General features: G+C 41.8%; 1 protein-coding gene across 7 annotated transcripts in view; it reads right to left on the minus strand.

The window, feature by feature from the left end:
• FER (FER tyrosine kinase) overlaps positions 1-24,803 on the minus strand; it is a 312,225-nt gene that overhangs the window by 161,013 nt on the left and 126,409 nt on the right. For all 7 annotated transcript variants that reach the window (XM_056537490.1, XM_056537495.1, XM_056537491.1 and 4 more), the window contains one exon: positions 945-1,037. In XM_056537490.1, coding sequence (XP_056393465.1) covers positions 945-1,037 — 93 coding nt within the window. The remainder of the gene's footprint in view (positions 1-944; positions 1,038-24,803) is intronic.

Here is a 24,803-nt window from a genome sequence, read left to right on the forward strand (position 1 = left end):
ACTATGTCCCAGATTTATCAAACTGAGTAAGAAGAAAATGGAGAGATTTATTTACCCACAGCAACCAATCACAGCTCAGCTAGCGAGCTCTGGTAAAGTGAAAGCTGAGCTCTGATTGGTTTCTGTGGGAAAATATCTCCACTTTTTCTCTCACACAGTTTGATAAATGTGGGCCTATGTATCCACATTACAACATTTTGTATGAGAAGAAGTAATGCTCCCCCTTGTAGTGCTATGTATAGCTTTTTTTCTCTTTTTTTTGGCAACCAGCACTGTAAATCAGAAGTAAATGTGAGCCCTTTCATCACAGTTATATAACCGATAATGTTTACCACAGAATAAAATCTACAGTAGGTAATGGACAATTTATGGTTTGTCAAAAAAAAATGTGCCGCAAATGTTGTCAACAAAAAAATTACCTTTTTTTTATAAAAAAAAAAAAAGAAACTTTTTGTGGTGATTTTTTTTTGTATTTTCTATTTTACTACCTATATATTTTAAGAATTTTCGATGATTTTTTTTCCAATTTACTACATTTTCGAAATAATCCTAAAATCCCCCAATTTTCATTCTGATCTCTAAATTGACCCTTCCTGTTCTGTACAGACCACTTTCCAGCAGCCTCCCCCTCATTATCACAGACAGGATTACTGTGAAAGCCAGTATATAGGTAAGATACCTTTCACAATAGCTAAAGCTCAGCCTCCCCTCCCTGTAGAATAACCTCAGCACAGGTCAAACAGCATTTGTAAAGTATCACTGTTAAGTATGCTCTTAAAATAGATTAGGCAAGTTGGCTGCCCCTATAATTTGTTAAAAAAATAAAAGAATTTAATCAGAAAATATAAACCAATTAGAAAAAAAGAGCAGGTTGTAGTATTCAACTCATCAGTTGTAAAGAAAGAAAAAAAGTATTGTATAGTAATATATAGTTTTCAACTTACGGAGGAAGATCCAAGCATTGATTTTGGAGACCGTATAATCCCAGCTATTGAATGACGTAACGTATCAAACTTTGAAACACGTTCTTTTTTGTCCTAAAATGAGAAGAAGAAAAAAAGCATATTTAATTGCACAAGAAAGGAGTTCTATTGATACTTAATTTAGCAAGTTCCACATAAGTTTAAGAAGTTAAAGGGAACCAATCATCAGATTTTACCCTATATAACGATTGGCAAAGCGTTATATAGGGTAAAATCTTTATTTTCACCATCCCTGGGGGACGCTCCTGCCCCCAGGGATGGTGAAGATATGAAGTTATAAACTAACCGCCGCCGCAGTAAGTAGTCACCTGGGCGGGGAGCTCTTCTCACAAACTCCCGTTCTTCGGCCGGGAGCGACACCCCCTCCGCTTGATTGATGGGCAGCGTCATCGCTCTGCTCCGTCTGTTCAGTGAGCGGAACCATGACGCAGCCAATCAATCAAGCGGAGGGGGCGTCGCTCACGGCCGAAGAACGGGAGTAGATGAGAAGAGCTCCCCGCCCAGGTGACTACTTACAGCGGCGGCGGTGACTAGTTTATAACTTCATATCTTCACCATCCTTGGGGCAGGAGCATCCCCCGGGGATGGTGAGGACAACAATTTTACCCTATATAACGCTTTGCCAAGCATTATATAGGGTAAAATCTGATGATTAACACTAGGACCTAAAAGTATGGAAGGAATAACAACACTTTTGGTGCACACTATCCACCATCAAGTAGAAATTACACTCGTTTTCCATGCTTTATAGTGTATAGAAAACATGGGCAATTCCTATAAGCTAAACAACATCAAATGTTTCTTTAGTGTTAACCAACAAAAAACTTTTGTTTTATTTTTTGTCAGTTTCCAGTGTAGTTATTGTTTTTGTTGGGAGTGAATGCACAGTTATATCAGGGAAAGAGTTTGTCCAAAATGAACGACTGCACCATAGAGAGTGGAGTAGATCCACAGTTCTGATGACATTAGTTGGCTGAGATCAGGGCTGCAGTCTTTGAATATGGATAGCTTCCAGAGGAAATTAGGAGACATGTATATAATAATTATTCTACCTCGCTCCATATTTCACCATCATGAACAGAAGCGACCTCAAGAGCCATTGACTTTCTATAAATGAGACTTGTGTCTTTAATGTGCATGAAAAAAAATGAAGTGTTTTTAGAGCGGATGAAAATAATCTAATTAGGAAACAAACCAATAATACAATTACTAAATGTATAACTGAACTATATTAGCATAACACTAATGAAATTGAGAGAACGCCAAGACACCCTGCATACTATAAAACCCATTAACTAGAAATTAATTAGTTGCTAATGTTTGTTAACAGGTGTCTTTGCCAGCGGTTGTCAACAAAAATACATTATGACAAATCATATGCTATTAAATGTGCGACTATAAACGAGAAAGCATTGTTCATCATCACCGATAAATGAGAGCGGTGGTGCGATTTTAGCTGTAGGAGGTGTTAAACAGAACACAGCAGTCACCATTCTTCCCTGTACTCTTCTATCCTTGGAAAGTAAACACTGAAGAATCCAAAATACATTTTTATTATAATCATTTGTATATTATATTGAAGAGTTTAAAATTAATATTATATTTAACCCCTTTAAGGACGAAGCCCATTTTGACCTTAAGGACCAGGCAATTCATTACAAATCTGACCTGTGTCACTTTATGCATTAATAACTCTGGAATGCTTGTACCTATCATTCTGATTCTGACGATGTTTGTTCGTGACATATTCTACTTTAAGACAGTGCTAAATTGTCAGAGATACTTGACTCATTTCTTTGTGAAAAATTCCAAAATTAGCATTTTTCTAACTTTGAAACTCTCTGCTTGTAAGGAAAATGCACATGCCATTATATATAGATTCACATATACAATATGTTACTTTATTATTGCATCATAAAGTTGATATGCCTTTAATCTCTGAAGACATTAGAGGGCTTTAACCCCTTAAGGACCCATGACGTACGCGTACGTCATAACAACCTGGTACTTAAGGACCCATGACATACGCGTACGTCATGGAGAATTCCGGCCCCTGCCGCGCGCCGGGCGGGGATCGGAACGGGATGCCTGCTGAACGTGCAAACGCCCAGGGGGGTCATCAGACCCCCCCATGTCGGCGATCGTGGCAAATCGCAAGTGAATTCACACTTGCAATTTGCGCGATTCCGGGTCATTACGGGTCTATAGTGACCCGGAATATAAGGGGGATCGCAGTTGTCTAAGACACCCAGGATCCCCATGAAGCGATAGGAGTGAGGTGGCACGGGTGCCACCCCTCCTATCCCTGCTATTGGTGAACTAGACGCGACCACCAATAGCAGATCGGGGGGAGGGGGTTAACTTTCATTTTCCCCGTCCTGCCCACCCACAACAAGGCGGGGCAGGACGGGGAAACGACGGGGACCGGCGCCGAAGATCCACTTACTGATCCAAGCGGGCGACGGAGGCTGCAGGCGACGGAGATCGGCGGGCGGCGATGACGTGCGGCTGGATCCGACGGAAGCCGGTGAGTTGCCTAGCAACATCTGGAGGGTAGAGTTTGAGACCATTATACAGTGGTCTCTTACTGTAGCCCTCCAGATGTTGCAAAACTACAACTCTCAGCATTCCCAGACAGCTGTTTGGGTATGCTGGAATATGTATTTTTGCAACAGCTGGAGGGCTACAGTTTGAGACCACTATATAGTGGTCCCTAAACTGTAGCCCTCCAGATCTTGCAAAACTACAACTCCTAGCATGCCCAAACAACTGTTTGCTGTCAGGGCATGCTGGAATTTGTAGTTTTGCAACAGCTGGAGGACCACAGTTTGGAGATCACTTTGCAGTGTTCTCTAAAACTGTAGCCCTCCAGATGTTGCAAAACTGCAAATCCCAGCATGTCCAAACAGCTGTCTCGGCATGCTGGCAGTTGTAGTTGCGTACCTCCAGCTATTGCATAACTACATCTCCCAGCATGCCCTTTGGCGATCAGTACATGCTGGGAGTTGTAGTTTTGCAACAGCTGGAGGCACACTGGTTGGAAAATACTGAGTTAGGTAACAGAACCTAACTGAAGGTTTTCCAACCAGTGTGTTTCCAGCTGTTGCTAAAGTACAACTCCCAGCATCCACGGTCTGCCAGTACATGCTGGGAGTTGCAGTTTTGAAACAGCTGGGGTTCCCCCCCCCCCCCCCCCCGCCCCATGTGAATGTACAGGGTACATTCACATGGGCAGGCTTACAGTAAGTTTCCTGCTTCAAGTTTGGGCTGCGGCAAATTTTTCACTGCAGCACAAACTCCTAGCGGGAAACTCGCTAGTGCGAATGTACCCTAAAAACACAGCACTACACTAACACATAAAGTGTAAAACACTACATATACACCCCTTACACTGTCCCCCCCCCCCCCCCCCATTAAAAATGAAAAATGTACTGTATGGCCGTGTTTCCAAAACGGAGCCTCCAGCTGTTGCAAAACAACAACTCCATCCACAGACTGTCCAGGCATGCTGGGAATGTAGCAACAGCTGGAGGCACCCTGTTTGGGAATCACTGGCGTAGAATACCCCTATGTCCACCCCTATGCAATTCCTTAATTTAGTCCTCAAATGCGCATGGCGCTCTCTCACTTCGGAGCCCTGTCGTATTTCAAGGAAACAGATTAGGGCCACATATGGGGTATCTCCGTACTCAGGAGAAATTGCACTACAAATTTTGGGGGGCTTTTTCTCCTTTTACCCCTTATGAAAAGGAAAAGTTGGGGTCTACACCAGCTTGTTAGTGTAAAAAAATAAAAGATTTTACACTAACATGCTGGTGTTGCCCCATACTTTTTATTTTCACAAGCGTTAAAAGGAAAAAAAGACCCCCAAAATTTGTAACGCAATTTCTCCTGAGTACGGAAAGACCCCATATGTGGGCGTAAAATGCTCTGTGGTTGCACAACAAGGCTCAGGAGTGAGAGCGCACCATGTACATTTGAGGCCTAAATTGGCGATTTGCACAGGGGTGGCTGATTTTACAGCGGTTCTGACATAAACGAGAAAAAAAAATACCCACATGTGATCCCATTTTGGAAACTACACCCCTCACGTAATGTAATGTAATAAGGGGTACAGTGAGCATTTACGCCCCACAGGTGTCCGGCAGATTTTTGGAACAGCGGTCCGTGAAAATGAAAAATTTAATTTTTCATTTGCACAGCCCACTGTTCCAAAGATCTGTCAAACGCCAGTGGGGTGTAAATACTCACTGCACCCCTTATTAAATTCTGTGAGGGGTGTAGTTTCCAAAATAGGGTCACATGTGGGGGGGGGTCCACTGTTTTGGCACCACGGGGGGATTTGTAAACACACATGCCCTTTGACTTCCATTCCAAACAATTTTTTTCCCAAAAATGCTCCTTCTCTTCTGAGCATTGTAGCGCGCCAGCAGAGCACTTGACGTCCAACACATGGGGTATTACCATACTCAGAAGAGATGGGGTTTCAAATTTTGGGGGCATTTTGTCCTATTACCCCTTGTAAAAAAAAATAATTTGAGGGAAAACAAGCATTTTAGTGAAAAAAAAAAAAAAACATTTACACATCCAACTTTCACGAAAAGTCGTCAAACACCTGTGGGGTGTTAAGGCTCACTTGACCCCTTGTTACGTGCCTTGAGGGGTGTAGTTTCCAAAATAGTGTGCCATGTGGGATTTTTTTTTGCTGTCCTGGAACCATAGTGGCTTCCTAAATGGTACATGCCCCCCAAAAACCATTGCTTTTCAAAAGCCAAATGTGACTCCTTCTCTTCTGAGCATTGTAGTTTGCCCGCAAAGCATTTTATGTCCTAACATGGGGTATTTCCATACTCAGAAGAGATGGGGTTACAAATTTTGGGTGTCATTTTGTCCTATTATCCCTTGTAAAAAAAATTAATTTCAGGGAAAACTAGCATTTTAGTGAAAAAAAATATATATAATTTTCACATCCAACTTTAACGAAAAGCCATCAAACACCTGTAGGGTGTTAAGGCTCACTGGACCCCTTGTTACGTGCCTTGAGGGGTGCAGTTTCCAAAATAGTATGCCATGTGTTTTTTTTGCTGTCCTGGCACCATAGGGGCTTCCGAAATGTGACATGCCCCCCAAAAACCATTTCAGAAAAACTCACTCTCCAAAATCCCACTGTCGATCCTTCCCTTTTGAGCCCTCTACTGCGCCCGCCGAACACTTGACATACACATATGAGGTATTTTCTTACTCGAGAGAAATTGGGTTACAAATTTTAGGAAGATTTTTCTCCTATTACCCCTTGTAAAAATTCAATAACTGGGTCTACAAGAACATGCCAGTGTAAAAAAAATTAAGATTTTGAATTTTCTCCTTCAATTTGCTGCTATTCCTGTAAAACACCTAAAGGGTTAACACACTTACTGAATGTCATTTTGAATACTTTGAGGGGTGCAGTTTTTATAATGGGGTCATTTGTGGGGTATTTCTAATAAGAAGGCCCTTCAAGCCCTCTGATGTCTTCCAAAAGTAAAAACATGTCAACGTTATGATGCAAACATAAAGTAGACATATTGTATATGTGAATCAATATATAATTTATTTGGAATATTCATTTTCCTTATAAGCAGAGAGCTTCAAAGTAAAAAAAAATTCAAAATTTTCAATTTTTTCATCAAATTTTGGAATTTTTCACCAATAAATGATGCAATTATCGACAAAATGTTACCACTAACATAAAGTAGAATATGTCACGAAAAAACACTCTCGGAATCAGAATGAAAGGTAAAAGCATCCCAGAGTTATTAATGCTTAAAGTGACAGTGGTCAGATGTGCAAAAAATGGCCGTGTCCTACAGTGAAAATTGGCTGGGTCCTTAAGGGGTTAAAGTATAGCAGTTAATTTCCAGATTTTCACAAAAAATTCAAAAACTGAATTTTTCAGGGACCAGTTTAGTTTTTGGTGGATGCGAGGGGCCTTTCTGTAAGAAATCCCCCATAAATTACCCCATTATAGAAACTGCGCCCTTAGAGGTATTGAAAATGACATTCAGAAAGTGTGTTAACACTTTAGGTGTTTCACAGGAATAGCAGCAAAGTTATCTTCAGGTTAAAGCATTTACCTGGATAGGTCCCATGAGTTCGATCTCCAAATATTCTTACAAAGTGGAGGAAAAAAAAAAAACTTAAAATCTCAATTTTTTACACTAACGTTCTTTTAACCCCATATTTCTGTTTTTCATTTTTACAGGGGGTAAAAAGACCCCAAAATTTGTAACCCAATTTCTCTTGAGTAAGGAAATACCTCACATGTGGATGTAAAATGATTTGTGGACGCAACTAGAGGCCTCTGAAAGGAAGGAGCAACATTTGGCTTTTGGAGAGCAAATTTTGATGACATGGTTTTTGGGGGGCATGTCGCATTTAGGAAGCCCCCATGGTGACAGAACAGCAAAAAAAAAAAAAAAAAAATAATAATAATAATAATATGGCACACTATTTGGGAAACTACACCCCTCAAGGAACGTAACAAGGGGTTCAGTGAGCCATAACAACCCACAGGTGTTTGACAAACGTTTGAGAAATTTGGATGTGAAACCTCCAGTTGTTGCAAAACTACAACTCTTAGCTTGCACTGACAGACCGTGCATGCTAGGACTTGAAGTTTTGCCACAGCTGGAGGAACACAGGTTCGGAAACATAGTTGGGTAACAGACCCTAACTCAGTGTTTCCCAACCAGCGTGCTTCAGCTGTTGCAAAACTACAACTCCCCGCATCTCATGACAGCCGAAGGGCATGCTGGGAGTTGTAGTTATGCACCAGCTGGAGGGACTCAACATGCATGCTGGGAGTTGGTTATTCAAGATCTGGAGGGCCACAGTTTAGAGATCACTGTGCAGTGGGCTCTAAACTGTGGCCCTCCAGATCATGCAAAACTACAACTCCCAGCATGCTCAGACAGTCATTTCCTGTCTGGACATGCTGGGGTTTGTAGTTTTGAAACATCTGGTGGGCAACAGTTTGGAGATCACTGTGCAGTGGTCTTTAAACTGTGGCCCTCCAGAGACCACTGTCGTCGACTCACTGCTGCTCTCCAGTGACCACTGCTGCTGCCACCGGAGATCCCTGCTGCTGCTTCACAGGTTCCCCCTCTCTGGCCAGATTAGGGCAGAGTGGGGGAACTGAACTTTGAACCCCCCGCCCAGGTCTGCAATTGGTCGGTCACTCCAGATAAACCAATCGCAAAGGATAGGAGGAGGTGTCACCCCTGCTACCTCACTCCTATCCTTCAGGGTGATTGGCCAGTGACCAGATTGGCCTGGAAAAAGTAATTTGCTGGTCAGAATTTACCAGCCAATCACAGCGATCGCCATTATGGGGGGGGGGGGGGGTCTCAGCAGTCATCCCGTTCCAATCACCGCCCGGTGTGCGGCAGTGACAGGAAACACCAAGGGTGTACAGGTACGCCCTTGGTCCTTTAGTACCAGGAAGCAAGGGGGTACCTGTACACCCTTTGTCCTTAAAGGGGTATTCCAGGAATTGTTTTACTTGACTATGCTGCAGGGGCTGTAATGTTAGTGTAGTGCATAATACAGTGTCTGTACCTGTGTGTGACGGTTTTCTCACAATTCTTCTGTGATTTTCACCCCAATATTTATTTTTAACAGCATACAAAATGACTGTTGTCTCAGATTTTTCCCAGGTTGCAATGCAGCCGAGATGACTCACTAGTCAGCTGTTGACAGGGAGCCTGTCTGTTTCAATGGGTGGAGAGATCGCTTGGTGGGAGAGAGATCAATATGAAACAGCTGTAGGCACCCTGATTGAAAACTACAGGTCTTTTGAATGGATGCAGCTCATTTATGTTTCAATTGGTGGGGTGGCTGATGTGTGGGAGGGAGGAAAATGGAATTATGGGATTTGTAAGCAAAAAAAGAAAACTCAAACAGGAAATACCAGTTCACAAAAAGTTAGCCACAGTGTTATGTTAATCTCACAACATAGCCATTTAGCTCAAAGACAAGCGCAGATCCTTCCTAAGCATGTCCATTACTGTCTGGCAGGTACGTACTAAAACCACCTTATGGTGGATAATCCCTTTAACAGGTTAAGGAAGGCTTGAAGAGGCATTCTACATGACAGGTACTTATTGCATATCTGCATTTATACAAGGAGAATATACAAACACTTTGCAGATGTTGCCCTTGGTTGGATTTGAACCCAGAACCCAAGTGCTATAAGGAAACAGTGGTAACTACTAACCACCATAATACCGACATGCACTTATAGTAACGCAGAGTTCTATATTTTTCTATAGGATTAAAATGAAAAAATAAATAAATAGAAAATATATACATGTGTAGGTTTAAAACTAAGAACCACAGTACTGCAAGGGAACAGTGCTAACCACTAAGTTATCATGCTGCCCTACAGACATACACTTGTAGTAACACTGAGTCCTGTATTTTCCTGCCTACAGGTAGAATAAGAAGAGCTACATTTAGAGAGAAGAGTATGGAGCAGGAAGCTTGCAAAGCTTAGGCTAGGTTCAGATTGCCCTTTACATCCGACCAGTGTTTGTTTGTTTTTTCCCTTCAAGCCGAACTGACCCTGAAACAGGTCGGATGCAAATGGCTACTGCCGGGTCCCAATGCATGGGGTCACTTGCATGGGGTCCGTCGGTGATCGGGTAATTTTACAGGAGTTTATCAGAGAAAATAAAATAGTGCTTAGACTTTCTCCGCTAAACTTGATGACGGAGCTCCACCTAATGGAGCACGACAGCGACGTAAACAATCCATGACTGTGATGAAAGCCCTTCTGACACTTGCGACATGGATTTTACATCAACGGGAAGTCCTTTATGTAAATAAAATGGCACACATCACAAAAAGGAGGCAAAAAGAAATTTGGAGGAAGCCTCTAGGGGAATAATTACAAATTATAGTTTTGTAAGGGTTGGACAACCATTTTAAACTGTGTTAACCAAAAAGAGGGAATTAAAATAGACAGTTCATAGAAAATAGGGCTGCAACAATTAATCAACGTTATCGATAAAATTACAGACACTAGGATGCAATGCTCTGCACATACACTACTATACACATGGGGGTAAGTGTGTACTACCCTGCACACTGTTCTACACATGGTAGTATGTGCAGAGCATTGCATCCTAGTGTCTGTACTACAGACACAGGGGTGCAATGCTCTGCATATACCCCTATGTGTATAGAGCATTGCACCTGTGTCCGTAGTACAGACACTAGGATGCAATGCTCTGCACATACTACCATGTGTATAGCAGTGTGCATGTAATACACACTTACACTACTATACACAAGGGGGTATGTGCAGAGCATTCCACCCTTGTGTCTGTACTACAGACACAAGGGTGAAATGTTCTGCAAATACCCCTATGTGTATATCGGTAAGCAGGGCACGCCGCTTTACCCGTGGGGGTTTGTTCAGAGCATTCCACCCTTGTGTCTGTAGTACAGACACAAGGGTGCAATGCTCTGCACATACCCCCATGGGTAAAACAGTGTATGTAGGACATATACACTGCTATACAAATTGGGGGGGAGGTGCAGAGCATTCCATCCTAGTGTCTGCACTACAGACATGGATCGGGTGCAATACCCTGCAGTCTGCAAATACCCCCATGTGAATAGGAGTGCTATAGAAAAAGTGTAAAGTAAAAACAAATTAAATGTAAATAAACCGCCCCCCAATAAAAATGAGCTCTACCTTTTCATATTGCTATACAAAAATCGTAAAAAAAAAAAAAAAACATATCTGATACTGCTGCATGGCTAATTGTCTGAACTATTAAAATTCAATGTTCGTAAATCATTGTTTTAATAGTTCAGACAGTTACCCATGCAGAAGTATCATATTAACACTTGTTTCTGTACAGGATCATTAATAATGACCCTGTATAGCAACCGGCGTAAACTTAAAAACAAAAAAAAGTCAAAAATTGCTGTTTGGTCACATCACATGCTAGAATACTTTTAATTTGTACATAATTCTTCAAGTAGAATCAGCAGGACCCCTTAATTTAGAATTTTGACTTTTTTTTTATGATTAATCGATAAAATAATCGACAACTAATCGATTATTAAAATAATTGTTAGCTGCAGCCCTAATAGAAAGTCAATGTAATGTAAATAATTTTTACAAAAAGATAAATAAGATAGCTTAGGGCACTGACAACTTCCTTAAAAAATAAGGAATCAATAGCCTTTGCTTAATGACACATTGGCCCTCATTTACTATTGCAAACCCGACATGTTTTGTGGGGTTGTGCGCCAGTTTCGGGCTGCGCCAGAATATGTGCCTGGAATTCTGTCTGTGCCTGAATGTGTGCCTGAAATTGTGCCTGAATTGAAAAACCCCAACTAACTCTCCGTTTTGTTAAGAAAACCCAAAACAGGGGCGTGAACGTCGGGGAAAGGGGGCGTGGTCACAGAAAAGGGGAGTGTTCCCGACATTTTCACAAAATCCCAACATATTTACTAAAATTTCCACAGAAAATGTGGTGGATTTGAGCTGAGGAAAACCCTACAGGTCAGAGCATGTGTAAAAAAAAAAAAAAGCAAAATGTAGGGAAAGTGGAAACTGTAGGGAAACCTTAGGAAATACCGTGGAAAATAAATTGTAGGGAATTAAGACCCACAAAGAAACCTACACAACACTCTTAGTAAATAAGGGCCATTATGTATTAAAATCAAAATGTTCCATCATTCTTACTTTTTCCTAAAATAATATTAAGACCCTTTTCACACTGCTGTTGGTGTCCGGCAGTGTGACGGCTGCTGCAGAATAGCGGGAGAACAATTACAGCATGTGCCGTCTTTTTCTCCCGATATTCATAACGGGTCCTGGCGGCCCCCATAATAGTAAATGGGAGCCGCCTTGACCCGTTGTTTGCCATTGCTCCCCGTTAAGAGAATGCCGTTAAAGTTAGACTGGGAGCAACGGTAGTGTGAAAGTAGCCTAACTGTGTTATACTCTAAATTACGTGAATAATACATAAAGACTTGAATAACAAATTAAGTGATGCCAGCTATTTCACAAAACCCTTACTACTCAAAATAAAACCTGTGAAATCTAACACCTAGAAACATTTGCAAATAAATCTACTGTACTAACGTATGCCTGTCATGCTAAATTATGTCTTAAAGGGGTAATCCGGGATCTAACATTTTATCCCCTATCCAAAGGCTAGGGAATAAGATGTCTGATCGCAGGGGTCCACCGCTGGACTACCCGCGATCTCGCTGCTGCACCCACATTGTATGCAGAGCTGCATCTCCAGTTTCAGAAACCTCCGGCTTCCGGGACTGGAAACGTGACACAACGAGATAAAGTAGGCAAGACTGCAGTTATATTCAAAATAAAGACTCTGGACACCCATTTGTCGAATATATGGAAGTCCCAGTGTTCAGACCCCTGAAGATCATAAATGTATTTTCTATGTTGCGAATTGCCCCAGGGTTCATAGCTTAGATTGGGTTTACACCTATGTTGAAGGCTCCGTCAGGTACTATTTTGTCAGCTGAAACCTTGAGACCTTTCGGAGACCATTGTAGCGGGGTCTGTTGAATGCCACACATAGCAGGTGCACAAATTGTTCTGCTGTTCCAAAGATGGAGCAAAGCAACACAATGAATAGTGAAGGTAAGAACTAAGCCTCACCCCTTCAATGAAGATGCTACATGTCTTACACTATGTGGTGAAAACATGCATGGAAAGATAGTCATAGATCATTTTTGGGGATCATTTTATTGTGCCTCAGGTGTTCCTTAGGATCTTTACTTCATAAACAAGAGTCTACAAAAGTTTCCAAATTAAAACCAAAGTAGACAGCAAGGAAAGGATGAAGGCTTTAAAAAAAAAAAAAAAAAAAAAACATTTAGAAGACCAAGCTCTTCTGCAGACAACTGTATCTGTTTACTCTGAAAGGACAAAAAAAAATAGGATGAGAGCATTCTTCGTATAACTAGTGTTAAGTAATCTTCAGAAGTACAAATCAAGTTGTATAACCCAGGAATCTTAGGAAACATTGAATTCGCTCTCTGAATAAGTCTCAAACTCACAGCAATCTCCTACTCTAGAGCACCTGCTACATTAGAGAGGTTAATATGCCAGAGAACCATTCCCATAAGAATAGATGGTTTAATTTTCAGTTATATTCTGATCAGCAAACATTTTCTTTGACACCTTTACTCTTGCAGAGAAATAAAAAAGGTCGTCTGCACTGTGCATGCCTATTTTGGAATACTATTTATTTATGCAATGCCTATCAGTGTGTGAGTGCTGCAGTTACGGCACCTTAACTTAATCCCCTTACATACATTTGCAGTATACCTCAGTATAAGATCTAGAGTTATTAAATGCTCTTTATTTGTAATTTTTGGCAGTAAATAAGTTTATATACGTAGCAGTTTCCTAGTGCTGGGTGATATAGCGTTTCATTACGAATACCAACATTTTTTTTCTGCACAACATGAATTTTGCCCATACCACAATACAGGTTGGGCACCTCCCTAACCCCCCCGGGCTGCAACTTTTCCCGTGCTGCAAAAATAAACAAAATAAACTTTAACTTACCTTTCGACGTTCCCCGTTAACGGCCTCATGGTCTCTCCGCTGCAGTCCTGGGTATGGGAACGTCACAGAGCCGTCAGCCTATCACTGGCCGCAGAGATGTCCCGCCTCGGCCGGTGATAGGCTGAGCGCACTGTCATTGAAGGAGCTGGCTGGCTCCTTAAATGACAGTGCGCTCAGCCTATTAACAGGCACAGTGATGTCTCTCCCCGGCCGATGATAGGCTGGTGGCTCTGTGACTTTCCCGTCCCAAGTAAACAGCAAGAAGACCTCAGCGCAGGACAGCGAAGACAGTACCACAGCAACAGGGGAACATAGGCAGGTTAGTTAAAGTTTATTTTGTTTATTCTTGCAGCCTGGGAAACGTTATTTGTATTACAGTACAGATTTAAAGCGCCGGCAGCGCGCAACTCATAGGAGGATGAGCAGAGGCGAGCTTGCGGGTGACATGATGTGGGGATAGATGTGGGGACAGCGCAGCTGATAATTCAATTGGGGGGGGGGGTGTTGGGAGAGAAGCGGCACCCAGGACACATGGTGGGGGGAATACCGTTAAATACTGTGGAACCGCCATCCCTTACAAAAATACTGTGATACATTTTTTGCTCATACCGCCCAGCTCTAGAGTTTCCTGTGAACCCCTATTTTTAATCACTTTCACAGTACTCATCTGTTTTGAGTCCATATATACATGTAATTTTAAATATGTCTTCAATAAAGATGTTGTTATTTTTATATCAGGTGTTGTTTGAACTCTCTTTTGGTGTATACTTTGTATTGTTGGAGTTCCCCAGTTGCTATACAGGAGCTTTGCATCACCTCAGGTATGTCATAAGGACACAAAGTAGATATTGGTGAATATTACTAGAACTTGTATACTTAATAAAAAATAAAATCAGGCAGTAAAGACTAGGGATCGATCGATTATCGGTTTGGCCGATATTATTGGCCGATAATCACGATTTTGGGCATTATCAGTATCGGCCGTTAATGCCAATAATGCCCCCTGCACTGCCCCCACCGCACCACAACTGCCCCACGACCCGCCGCACCGAGTCGCACCCCCCACACACCGTTCCGGCGCCATTACCTCCCCCATCCCCGGTTTTATAATTACCTGTTACCGGGGCCCGGGGTCAACGCTACTTCTGGCTCCTGCTGCGTCCTGCGTTACGCTGTGCGCAATGACAAGTGACGTGACATCACCGTCAGTGCGCACAGTGACAGCTCAGGAGGACGCCACCGGAGCCAGATGTAGAGTGGACCCCGGGAACAGGTATTTATAAAACCGGGGATGGGGGAGGCAATGGGGCCGGGGCGGTGCGATGCGGCGCGGCAGTGATAGGACTCCGGACCCCCGGACAGGCAGTGGGAGAGAAGCGGATGGCGGCGGCGGTCTATGGTACCGCAAAAGCCGCTTTTCTGGTCGATCCCTAGTAAAGACAAATCTTTTCAGTGTCATATACAGATGAGCAAGACAAAAATTCACTAAAAAGAAAGCAGTTATTAAAGTCCCGCTGTAATTTTTTTTTAGAGCTTTAAAAAGCTGTGTAGCTTACCATTGTTCTTGCTCACATAGTGCAATCTCCCAGCAGGAAAAAGTGGGCGTTTCACAGCAGGCATGACATCACTAAAGCCTGCTGGGGTACCACTTCCACCCAAAACATTTTTGCAGGCTGTGAAGAGTAGAAGACCTTAGGCTCTGTGCAGATTTCAGGGAGGCTTTGTGCAGCTTCCTGTGAGGCTCTGTGCATCAATCAAGCTCAGTGCAGCCAGAAGCACTTCCTGAGATTGGTCTCCTAACAGGCTGGGAGGAGATCAAACTCACTTTATTAATTGCAGCAGGGAACAGAACAGAGCCACCTAGTGGACGATTTTTCTATTACAATTTAAACAAATTTATGTTGATAATTTTAGAAAGTGAATGCTAAAGGGTCTTCTAATTACACAAGGAACACTATATTAAATATTTTATTCGTGCCTTTTCATAACTGCCAGCTAATGTTTACACGTGACTTTGAGCTAATAAAGATCCCTGCTGGAGTTAAACATAATAGATTTTGCCATAGTTTCTATATTTTAGTGTGCATGGAAATTTGTATAGGAACAGTAGACTTCGACTTGGCAAAGAAATACAAATTCTATAAAAATGTGTGTGTATATATATTTATATTTATTTATTAGCTATAATTTCTATCCCATCGGCGGGTACAGAGTTGAAAACTTGGAGTTGGAATTTTCAGGACAGACTATTAATATCTCATAGGCGGGTAAAACTACAGACACCCCCTCTGTTAATTTGCTCGCCAGAACCATGGAGCCTATACATGGGGTAAAAAGGAAACCGACAAGCTCTGTATATTGGTCATGCTGGGTTACTGGTAACTCAGCCTTCATCACTTCAAACTGTATATGTGGCCATACTGTATATGAGTCCATCAAGTTAAACCTATAACCCTAATGAGTCCCTACTGAGTTGATATAAATCTAGAATTCATAACCTGTAATGTTATTATTCTCCAAAAATGCATCCAGACCCCTTTTAAATTATTTTACAGAGTTCACCATGAACACCTTCTCTGCCAGAGAATTCCACAGTCTCGCTGCTCTTACAGAAAAGAATCCTGTCTGTGCTGGTGTAGAAACCATCTTTCCTCTAGACGTAAAGGATGCCCCCTTGTTATATATATACAGTCCTGGGTATAAACAGATCATGGGAGAGATCTCTGTACTGTCCCCTGATATATTTATACATAGTTATTAGGTCTCCCCTAAGCCTTCTTTTTTCAAAACTAAATAACCCTAATTCTGATCATCTTTCTGGGTACTGTAGTCCTCCTAGTGTGGGAGACATATCAAAATCTGTCTAGAGGAAAGGTTGCTGAGTTGCCAATAGCAACCAGATTGCTTCTTTCATTTTTGAAGAGGCCTCTGAAAAATGAAATAAGCTATCTAATTAGTTGCTATGGGCAACCCAGCAACTTTTTCTCCTGACAGGTTTTGATAAATCTCCCCCACTGTACCTAGTGTTAAGCATAGAGGAGGCTGTTATGTTTTGGGGATGCTATAGGAAGACACAGTATGAATTTGTCATACGGAGGAAAAGGTCAGACCACAGATGGCCGGAGTGCTTGTTTTTATAGTGCCTATAGCTTTAACATAAGCAGCAACTGCGGTACCTATGTCTATGCAACACATTAGTATTTTACCAGCATTCACATTTAAGATACAGTATCATAGGACAATGAAGCAAACCTGGAATGCCGCAGCCCCATATAACCTGACCTAGCTGCAAGTAAATGTAATGCAATTTTCTGATAAAAAAAAAGCCCCTTCATTTCTGAAAATTCTATAGAGTGTATATGTTTGAACACTACACTGAAAGTAAAATATGAGTGATGACATTCTATTGCCATTAACAACTATGTTATTCTAAACTTCTAGAGAACTATTGGCTTATTGAAAATGCATCCTAATAAGATTTAGAATTATATCTTATTCAAAGAGCACCCACCCTAGGAGCATATAACAAAATAGTTCTCTGGGGTATGGGGAGAAATTTAACATCCATTCTGATAAAGTACGTAGATTTTTTTTTTTTTTTACAGTCCTTGAACATGGGTCACAACATTCTTGAGACGTAGAAGATTAAAGTCAGAAAGCACACGCTGTGAAAGTCAATGAGTATAAGCCGTGGAGAGGGAGAAGATGAGATCAAAAACAAAAAAAAAGTTTCATTAAATCAATTCAAGAAGAACGGTTAACCTAGCACAGCCCTATGGAAATTAAACTTCTCAGAAGGACTTGTCCCCTCTTACACCTATATTCATGATCAGAATCCAATAAACTATTCCTGAATATTTGGCCAAGTAGCTTATTTTCTTCTGCTTTGTTTTAATATATTACTAATACACTTTGTTGAAGAGATCGATGTAATGTAATTACCGGATAAGAGGAAAGCTCATTCACACATTTGTTACTAAAATAGAACTAGCTGAAGCCTAACTTCTAACGCCGGATGACAAATATGCAATGTGTTTGTACATGCCACCAATGTTGTAGATTGTGCCTCAACAGCTTTTCTTTTATAAATGTGATGCTTTAGGTTTAGTTGCCTTATAAAGGAAGTGTTAATATGATCAATAGCTTAGAAAGTGTTTTGGCTTATTTTGCATAGATCCTAGGGTAGAACCCATGAACTGATGAAAATCAGACATTGCTTTTAAATTGTGGTTCAACAGAATCATTTTAGAAAACAAAATCATGAAACCGGTCTGGACAGAAAATGATGGTACCTGAACTTAGTATTTTGTTGCACAACCTGTTGATGCAATCACTAAAGTTCAGGGCTTTCTGTAACTCTCAATGAAACTTCTGCACTTGTCTCTGGGTATCTTGGTCCGCTCCTCATACTGCTCCTGCTGTCTCAGGTGTGAAGGTGTCTTCTCCTGACTGCATGTTTAACCTCCTTCCACATATGTTCAATGGACTTCATACCAGGGTTCATAGAAGGTCACTTCAGAATAGTTCAATGTTCTGCTCTTAGACATTCTTGGGTGTTTATGGCTGAGTGTTTTGAGTCCTTATCCTGTTGGAGGACCGATAACCTGTGAATGAGACGTAGCTTCCTAACACTTGACAGCACATTTGATCTAGAATGCCTTGATAGTCTTGAGATTTCATTGTACCCTGTAAAGACTCAAGATACCCTGCCCAAAGCAACCTCAAAACAATCAACCTTCACAGTCGGTACAGTGTTTGTTTTTTTGTATTATTCATTTTTGCGTGTGCGAACATAGAGTTGATATGACTTGCCAAAAAGCTCCAGATCTGCTTCATCTCTCCAAAGGAAAAGTCACCAAACTTGAGGGAGTATATGCTTTGGACAAATGGAGCTTTCTGGCAAGTCATGATATCATTAACAAAAATGAAGTATACAAAAAAAGAACATTGTACTTACTGTGAAGCATAGAGGAGTCTTTGTTATGTTTTGAAACTGCTTTGCTGCATCTGGTACAGGATGTCTTGAATCGGGTACAATAAAACCTCAAAACTATCAAGGCATTATGGAGTTAAATGCGCCTCCCAGTGTCAGGAAGCTTGGTCTCAGTCACAGGTTCTCCAACAGGATAATGACCCCGAACACATAGCCAAAAACACCCAACAATGGCTAAGAGCAAAATATTGGATTATTGTAAAGTAGCCATCCTTGAGCCCTGATGTAAATTCTTTTGAACATCTGTGGTAGGAGTTGAAACATGCCGTCTGGAGAAGACAACCTTCACACCCTGCACTTGTCTACAGGTATCTTGGCCCATTTCTTGTAAGGAGTGGGCCAATATACCTATAGACAAGTGCAGAAGTCTCATTGAGAGTTACAAAAATTGCTGGATTGCAGTGACTGCCTAAAAAAGTTGTGCAAAATATTAAGTTCAGGTGACCATCATTTTGTCCAGAATAGGTACATTAATTTGTTTTATAAAATGATCCAGTTAAACGACAATTTAAAAGAAATGTCTGATTTTCATAAGATCCTTTTAACCCCTTAAGGACCCATGACGTATGCATACGTCAGCACACCCTGGGTCTTAAGGACCCATGACGTATGCATACGTCATGGACTTTTCCTGGTCTCCGCCGGAGATCGGAAGCGGATCCCTGCTGAAATCCTTCAGCAGGGATCCAGGGCAAACGCCGAGGGGGGCCATGTAGGCCCCCCATGTCGGTGATCACCGCAAATCGCAAGGGAAATCGCCCTTGCGATCTGCGGCGATACCGGGCTGATCGGGTCTCTGGGACCCGACCGTCCGGTAATTTTGCATGATCCCGGCTGTCACAGACAGCCAGGACCATGCTAAAGTATAGGAGCGAGGTGGCAAGCCTGCCACCTCCTCCTATACCCTGCGATCCGTCGGTTAGTTAACCGACCAATCGCAAGGGGGGGGGGGGGGCGGTTACTTCCTCCCACCCTGCCCGGCCCCTGGAAGTCCGGGGAGGACGGGAGGAAGACCGGAGGACACGGCAGGGGACGGGGGAGTGCTGGGGACCGGCCCCGGTACTTACCTCATCCCTGAAGACCCGGATCCCGGCGATGAAGGCGGCGGCAACAGGTGAGTGGATCTTCAGCCGCGGTCGGGCCCTTTACAGCAATGCACGTCGCCGTAAAGCGACATGCATTGCTGTATTGGGACCCTGTATACTACAACTCCCAGCATGCCTAGACAGCCCTTGGCATCTGGGCATGCTGGGAGTTGCAGTTTTGCAACATCTGGAGGTCCACAGTTTTGGGACCACTGTGCCCTTCCAGATGTTGCAAAACTACACATCCTCAGCATGCCCTTACTGTCCAGGCATGCTGGGAGTTGTAGTACTGTAACATCTGGCCCTTCAGATGTTGCAGAACTACAACTCCCAGCATGCCTGGACAGTTTTGTCATACTGGGAGTTGTTGTTTTGCAACATCTGGAAGGGCACAGATTGGGAACCACTGTATTAGTGGTCTGCAAACTGTAGTCCTCCAGATGTTGCAAACTACAACTCAAAGCATGCTGGGAGTTGTAGTTCGGCAACATCTGGCTCTAAAGATGTTGCCAAACTACTACTTCCAGCATGCCTGAGAATGTTTGGGTGTAGTGGTTTTGCAACAACTGGAGGCACACTGGTTGGGAAACATTGTGTGTTTCCTAACTCAGTGTTTCCCAACCCGTGTGCCTCCAGCTGTTGCAAAACTATAACTACCAGCATGCACTGATAGACTCTGCATGCTGGGAGTTGTAGTTTTGCAACAGCTGGAGGTCCCCCCCCTGTGAATGTACAGGGTACATTCACATGGGCAGGGGCTTACAGTGAGTATCACGCTGCATGTTTGCGATGCAGCAAATTTTGCGCGGCAGCTCAAACTCTAAGCGGGAAACTCTCTGTAATCCCCCGCCCGTGTGACTGTAGCCTAAAAACACTACATTACACTAACACAAAATAAAATAAAAAGTAAAAAACACTACATATACACATACCCCTACACAACGCAGCCCCCCTCCCCTCCCCAATAAAAATGAAAAACGTCTGGTACGCCATTGTTTTCAAAATGGAGCCTCCAGCTGTTGCAAAACAACAACTCCCTGTATTGCCGGACAGCCGTTGACTGTCCAAGCATGCTGGGAGTTTTGCAACAGCTGGAGGCACCCTGTTTGGGAATCACAGTCGTAGAATACCCCTATGTCCACCCCTATGCAAATTCCTAATTCAGGCCTCAAATGCGCATGGCGCTCTCATTTTGGAGCCCTGTCGTATTTCAAGGCAACAGTTTAGAGCCACATATGGGGTATGGCCGTACTCGGGAGAAATTGCCTTACAAATTTTGGGGGGGCTTTTTCTTCTTTCACCTCTTATGAAAAGGTGAAGTTGGGGTCTACACCAGCATGTTAGTGTAAAAAAATAAATTTTTTACACTAACATGCTGGTGTTGCCCTATACTTTTCATTTTGACAAGAGGTAAAAGGGAAAAAAAGCCCCCCAAAATTTGTAATGCAATTTCTCCCGACTACGGAGATACCCCATATGTGGGCGCAAAGTGCTCTGGGGGCGCACAATAAGGCCCAAAAGGGAGAGTGCGCCATGTACATTTGAGGTGATTTGCACAGGGGTGGCTGATTGTTACAGCGGTTTTGACAAACGCAAAAAAAACAAAACCCCACGTGACCCCATTTCGGAAACTACACCCCTCACGGAATGTAATGAGGGGTGCAGTGAGAATTTACACCCCACTGGTGTCTGACACATCTTTGGAACAATGGGCTGTGCAAATAAAACATTTTGTACAGCCCACTGTTCCAAAGATCTGACAGACACCAGTGGGGGGTAAATGCTCGCTGTACCCCTTGTTACGTTCCTCAAGGGGTCTAGTTTCCAAAATGGTATGCCATGTGGGGGTTATTTTGCCTTTCTGGCACCATAGGGGCTTCCTAAATGCGACATGCCCCCCGAGCAAAACTTGCTCTCGAAAAGCCAAATATGACTCCTTCTCTTCTGAGCATTATAGTTCGCCCGTAGTGCGCTTCAGGTCCACTTATGGGGTACCTCCATACTCAGAAGAGATGGGGTTACAAATTTGGGGGGGTATTTTCTGCTATTAACCCTTGCAAAAATGAGTGAAATTTGGAGGGGAAACACATTTTAGTGAAATATTTTTTACATTTTTTTTTACATATGCAAAAGTCGTGAAACACCTGTGCGGTATTAAAGGCTCACTTTATTCCTTGTTACGTTCCTCAAGGGGTCTAGTTTACAAAACGGTATGGCATGTGGGTATTTTTTGCTGTCCTGGCACCATAGGGGCTTCCTAAATGCGACATGCTCCCGAGCTAAATTTGCTCTCAGAAAGCCAAATATGACTCCTTCTCTTCTGAGCATTGTAGTTCGCCCGTAGTGCACTTCAGGTCAACTTATGGGGTACCTCCATACTCAGAAGAGATGGTGTTACAAATTTTGGGGGGTATTTTCTGCTATTAACCCTTGCAAAAATGTGAAATTTGGGGGGAAACACACATTTTATTGAAATTTTTTAAAACATTTTTTTACATATGCAAAAGTCGTGAAACACCTGTGGGGTATTAAGGCTCACTTTATTCCTTGTTACGTTCCTCAAGGGGTCTAGTTTCCAAAATGGTATGCCATGTGGTTTTTTTTTTCCTGTTCTGGCACCATAGGGGCTTCCTAAATGCAACATGCCCCCCAAAAACCATTTCAGAAAAACGTACTCTCCAAAATCCCCTTGTCGCTCCTTCCCTTCTGAGCCCTCTACTGTGCCGCCGAACACTTTACATAGACATATGAGGTATGTGCTTACAAATAGAAGTATACATTTTCTCCTTTTAAAAATTCAAAAATTGGGTCTACAAGAACATGCGAAAAAAAATGAAGATTGTGAATTTTCTCCTTCACTTTGCTGCTATTCCTGTGAAACACGTAAAGGGTTAAAATGCTGACTGAATGTCATTTTGGATACTTTGGGGGGTGCAGTTTTTATAATGGGTTAATTTGTGGGGTATTTCTAAGATGAAGACCCTTCAAATCCCCTTTAAACCTGAACTGGTCCCTGAAAAAATGTGATTTTGGAAATTTTGTGAAAAATTAGAAAATTGCTGCTGAACTTTGAAGCCCTCTGGTGTCTTCCAAAAGTAAAAACATGTCAATTTTATGATGCAAACATAAAGTAGACATATTGTATATGTGAATAAAAAAATGTATTTGGAATATCCATTTTCCTTACAAGCAGAGAGCTTCAAAGATAGAAAAATGCATTCCAGAGTTATTAATGTTTAAAGTGACAGTGGTCAGATGTGCAAAAAATGGCCGGGTCCTAAGGTGTAAAATGGCTGGGTCCTTAAGGGGTTAAAGTGGTACTCCGGTGAAAAAAAGAGATGTCAGCAGAGAGCACTGTGCTTGTAATGTCAGCAGAGAGCTCTGTGTTCCAAAAATAAAAGAATTTCCTCTGTAGTATTTAGCAGCCAATAAGTACTGGAAGGATTAAGATTTTTTTAAGAGAAGTAATTTACAAATCTGTAAAAAAAAATAAAGTTTTCCACCGGAGTACCCCTTTAAGTAAATTTTTATTAATTATTACTTTGGTTAATTTCAAGTAATTTCAAAGATAATTGTGGGGTTTTCTGTCTTTAAATGAAAGGTACCAAGGATTTTGTCCCCATGTGTACATTCAACTAGATCCCAAAATAGAAATGATGAGGTGGTGTTTTGGTAAGCACAGTATCAAGCTGCTTATTCAGCTTTTGATGCAGGTTTTTTTTTAGATGTAAGTGTTAAGACATTCAGCTGTGTACTTATGTTTTAAGAATAAGAGAGTGCTCAGTAAAAGAAAACATTTCAAAGAAACAAGGGTGGCCCTCAAAAAAAGGTTTGCTCTGACTCCCCGTCTCAAGAGTATGGAGCAGTTACCAGGACAGGGACCATTACACGAGGAGAAATGGACAGATGCACAGAAAAGCATCAGCCCAGCAACAGGCCCGGTAATTGCTCCTTTTTGTGAGGAGGAAAAGGTGAAGCATTGCAAAATCCATATATAATAACATGTATGTTTCTGACCAAATGATTTCTGTCCATGGTGTCAAGAGGATCCAGAGTGATCATAGTAAAGAATAAACAAAATATATATATATATATATATATATATATATATAATTAAATTAGAAGCAAATAAACAACCCAATTAGATGCATTTGATCCCCAGATGATCACTTACTGTGATACCTGCCTACCTGCCATAGTCTTCAGGATGCCTTCCAAGGCTCGGGTTTCTTAAAGACTTGGATCAATCCCATCTGCTTGGAGCTATTCTTTCTCCTGTTCCTCTTATCCCTTCTTTCTCTAGTACACCCCCACCCAAATCTTTAAAATTATTTTAAAATTCTGATTGTTTAATAACCACTTGTGATACTTAATGGTTATATTAACACCATGACTGATGGATGGGCTCTACATCTCCCTATTTTGTTTTCAAATTGGAAAATGTAATAATGTTATTAGCCGTGCTTTGCAAAAGAAAATAAAAAATAAATGCACACTACATGAAAAAAAGACAAAGAATCATACCAATCCATATACCAGTAATCATACCAACTCAAAGTTAATTAGGACATTTGGTGAAAAGTATGTTATATATCTAAACTGAAATGGTTCTAATAAGATTATGACTGAAGTCCTCATAAAACATAACCATCAGATGGAGAAACATAGTTGTGTGTCTTGAATAGAGATGAGCAAATGTAAAAAAAAATGTGGTTCAATTCAAATTTATTTGCGTCAAATTTCTATTTAAAACGGCTATTTCTGGGCTACAGAGAGCCTCAATAGGGGTGTAGAACACTTTGCATTGCTGTAACACGCATAGGGAGTGTGCTGGGTTAGTGAAATAATACTGTTATTCAATATGACATGCAGATTACATGCACCACTATTAGAATCCCTACTGCAGGGCGTCTAGATGTGGCAGCAGGGTCGGGAGACCATATGGCGTCACAATTAAAAAAATTATAAAATTTTTGTTTAATTTCATTTTTATTTATTTTCATCCTTTTTTGAGGACCCATTGGAGGGCAAGTCTGGTGAACATCGTCTATTAAGTCATGCACGTGTAAGTAAACAAGGCTGGCACTGTGAAACTGCGTCATTTAATCAGGTTTTTTTTTTTTTTTTTTTTTATA

The sequence above is a fragment of the Hyla sarda genome, chromosome 1, assembly GCF_029499605.1.
Source record: "Hyla sarda isolate aHylSar1 chromosome 1, aHylSar1.hap1, whole genome shotgun sequence".
In the NCBI taxonomy this organism is placed as follows: domain Eukaryota; kingdom Metazoa; phylum Chordata; class Amphibia; order Anura; family Hylidae; genus Hyla; species Hyla sarda.